A 3,297-nucleotide genomic window follows, 5' to 3' on the forward strand; every position below is an offset into this window, starting at 1 on the left:
TTTTTTTTTCCTTTAAACATATGCCAAATTGGTATAACTAATACTTAAAAATTCAATCACATATATAAGTCAAATAAGTAAAACATATAGAGAATCGATAGTGCGGAAAATGATCAAATGATTGAGATGAAATAGATTGTTAGGGTTGTAGCTGACCATTAACTTGCTGATTGATATTGAGACTCGGTTCATATAGGTATATTACTAATTCAAGCAAAAAGATTGAATTCCATTCTCCAAACTCCTCAATAATCATTCATAATTCTTTATTAAATCAAAAGTTGCTCAGTCTTAACAAATATGCACAAACTATCTTTCATACCACTATTTGCAATCAAATTCTGTCATCAACCGCCCCCCGCCCCCCGCCCCCCGCCCCAAAAAAAAAGTAAATAAAAATGCTAGAATTGCCAATTTGTGTTCATATTACTTTCCACTAACACGTATATCTAATAACTTTATCCGCAAAGGAAAAGAGGCTAGAATTGCATTAACAGACATATTTACATTAATTCCTTTTTCATGTTACAACATCATTACTCAGATTAGGTCAACATTTTTAAAATTAAAAAAGAGATGATAATTCAGAGAATAAAACATTGCTAAGCTACCATATTTTGAGTTTGAGATTACCCGGTGCTTCTGTTCTTACCAATATTCAAGTTCTGGGTCTTCGGGTTCGGGCTTCACATTTAAATCGGGCTTCTCCTGAAACCAACACGGCTTTAATTGGGCCGGGCTTCCATTTTCACAACAATGGTTTCTAGATTCACGTGGTCGTTGCTGGTCATGGTGGTGGCCGTGGTGCTTATGTATAGCCAATGAGTTTTGAATAGCGTCAACTCTAGCACCAACTTCTACAGCTTTCTTACGAATAGAAGCAGCAGACAAATCACTAAGCCCACCATCTCCAACTAATAGTTCAGGGAAATTCAATCGGGCTGAAGGCCCGCGAAGATAGTAAACAGCCGTATCATAAGCTCGGGCCGCCGCCACCGGCGTTGAATACGAGCCCAACCATATTCTGGACCGCTTATTGGGCTCTCTAATTTCAGCAACCCATTTTCCCCACTTCCTCATCCTTATTCCTTTGAAAATTCTCTCTTTTTTAATCTTCCCGGGGCAACACCATCCTTCGCCTCCAACCACCGCAGCACCGCCACTTCTGCCGCCATCAACTTCCATCTATATTCCAGTATATGCCCTATTTCTGTATCTATCTGGTTTGAATATAATATGTGGAGTAAATTACAAAATTAAAAAGAAAAAATTTCCCTGTAATATATAGAAATATCCACGAAATGGGAAGAAAGGTTTTTGGCGTGGCTTATGACAGACAACTTGGGTATTATGCTTTTCCACGTTGATTTTATTTTAAGGAAAAATTATCTCGATAAAAGAAACTGAAAAAACAAATATCTAAAGGCACCGACACAATGTCTATCTCAGAGTTTGGATCGATTCTTTGTTAAAAGGAAACCAAATCAAGTAAGTCGGTTTTTCAAATATTAGAACTCAACTAAATCAATTATGTCGGTTTTTTCTCGATTCGGTTTATGTCGGTTTTCGGTTTTTTCGGTTATTTGTCGGTTTTTTCTTAAATATAAGACATACACTACCAAACACATATTTTGGCGACCACATTTTCAACGTAACACTATCAAATCAATTGCCCTTTGAGAAATTTATTATTTACCAAGATATATTGATGATAATTGGATCAAATAGTGATGAATAATTTAAGAACTCAATTAAAAATATGTTATTTTTAACATGAATAGATTCTTACACTTCATAAAAAAAAAAAAACTACCAATCAAACTAGAATGTAAAGGTAAAGACCTGTACTAAAAGTGCAAACGATTTATATTTACTATAAAATTTTTGAAACTTTGTATAAACGTATACATATATATAGGTGTAACAATGAATTTAAAATAGCTACTCCTATATTCGGTTTGGTTCGGGGTTTTTTTTTTTATTAAAATCAAAACCAAACCAAATTTGATCGGTTTTTAAATTTCAAAACCAAAACCAAACCAAACCAAAAAGTATCAGTCTTTTTGGTCGGTTTGGTTTGGTTTTCGGTTTGGTTCGATTTTTCGGATTTTATGAACACCCCTAGTCTATCTCATGCTCTTTCTCTCTCTACAATAGTATATTTTTATTTTATTTATTATTTCCTATATTTAAAAGATTGTCTAAATTTGACATAGCACAAATTTTAATAAAGAAGGAAATACTTTTAAAATACGTTATCTTAAATAAGCTATAGTTATTTTGGGGCATAATACATAACTGGGCCGTTAAACTTGGCTTTTTTTGTCACCTGAACACTTAAACATAGAGTTGTTCCTATTAGGCCCTTCAACTAAATTATATTTGTGCCAATTAGACACTTTGTAGTGACATGATTAAGTGTGTAGGGGAGGGCGCGTGAATATGAGAAAAAGGTTGTTGATTATTATTATATTATAATATATTATTCCAATTAAAGCTAACTTTTACCCTACGTTCTATTTCTCTTCTTCTTCCCGTGAACCCATTATTTTTTCTCTTAGTTTTTTTTTAAAAGAAAGTTTAGTGTACATGGATTTGACTATTCTCATTTGGTATGCTTGTTCTCTTTACATGGAACTTATAAGCTACACCAACTTAGACGAGGAATAGCGAGAATAGCGTGATATTTCAGTAAAATCGAAACAAGAAGAAGTGAGATGAAGTTGAATGGAGGAAATTTTCAGTGAGCTTTTTAGGGCACTAAGTCGCTAGAGCCGACGGTCAGGTTTTCCATTTTCTGAAAATGAGTTTCAATTTATTTTTGTGTTAATTATATAAGGTGGAATATTTTAAGGTGTTAGAGACAACTGTAATATACACGTTTAATTTTTATAAAAGTTTTTCTCAGATGGTCTACAAAGTGTCTAATTGGCACATATGTGATTTAGTTGAAGGGTCTGATAGGAACAACTTTATGTTTAAGTATCCAAGTGACAAAAAAGGCCAAATTTAAGGGTCCAGTTATGTATTCTGCCTTATTTTTGTGTCTGTTAAACTTTTAAAATTTGTGGTCCTTCCGCCCGGTGTTAAAAAAGTATTTACTATCTCCGTCGGTCCTTCAGAAAATGTTGAAAGCTTTTTTAAACGGACTAATAAAGAAATAGTGCAAATCTTTTTAAAATAGATGTAGTATTAAAAATGTTAGTTATCAGATAGGTAGCCGATTATATTGACCGAATCGAACCATACCGAACTGATTATTAGGTTTTTTTTTAATAAAATTGTATGCTTTTATAT

At 33.3% G+C, this 3,297-nt stretch overlaps 1 protein-coding gene across 1 annotated transcript; it reads right to left on the bottom strand.

Moving 5' to 3' along the window:
• Nucleotides 1–648: 648 nt before the first annotated feature.
• LOC104229550 (ethylene-responsive transcription factor ERF011-like) lies at nucleotides 649–1,185 on the bottom strand. Its single transcript, XM_009782201.2, has one exon. It carries the CDS (start codon nucleotides 1,183–1,185, stop codon nucleotides 649–651), a length of 537 nt encoding a protein of 178 aa, XP_009780503.1.
• Nucleotides 1,186–3,297: the final 2,112 nt, after the last annotated feature.

The sequence above is a fragment of the Nicotiana sylvestris genome, chromosome 9 (genome assembly GCF_000393655.2).
Source record: "Nicotiana sylvestris chromosome 9, ASM39365v2, whole genome shotgun sequence".
In the NCBI taxonomy this organism is placed as follows: Eukaryota; Viridiplantae; Streptophyta; class Magnoliopsida; order Solanales; family Solanaceae; genus Nicotiana; species Nicotiana sylvestris.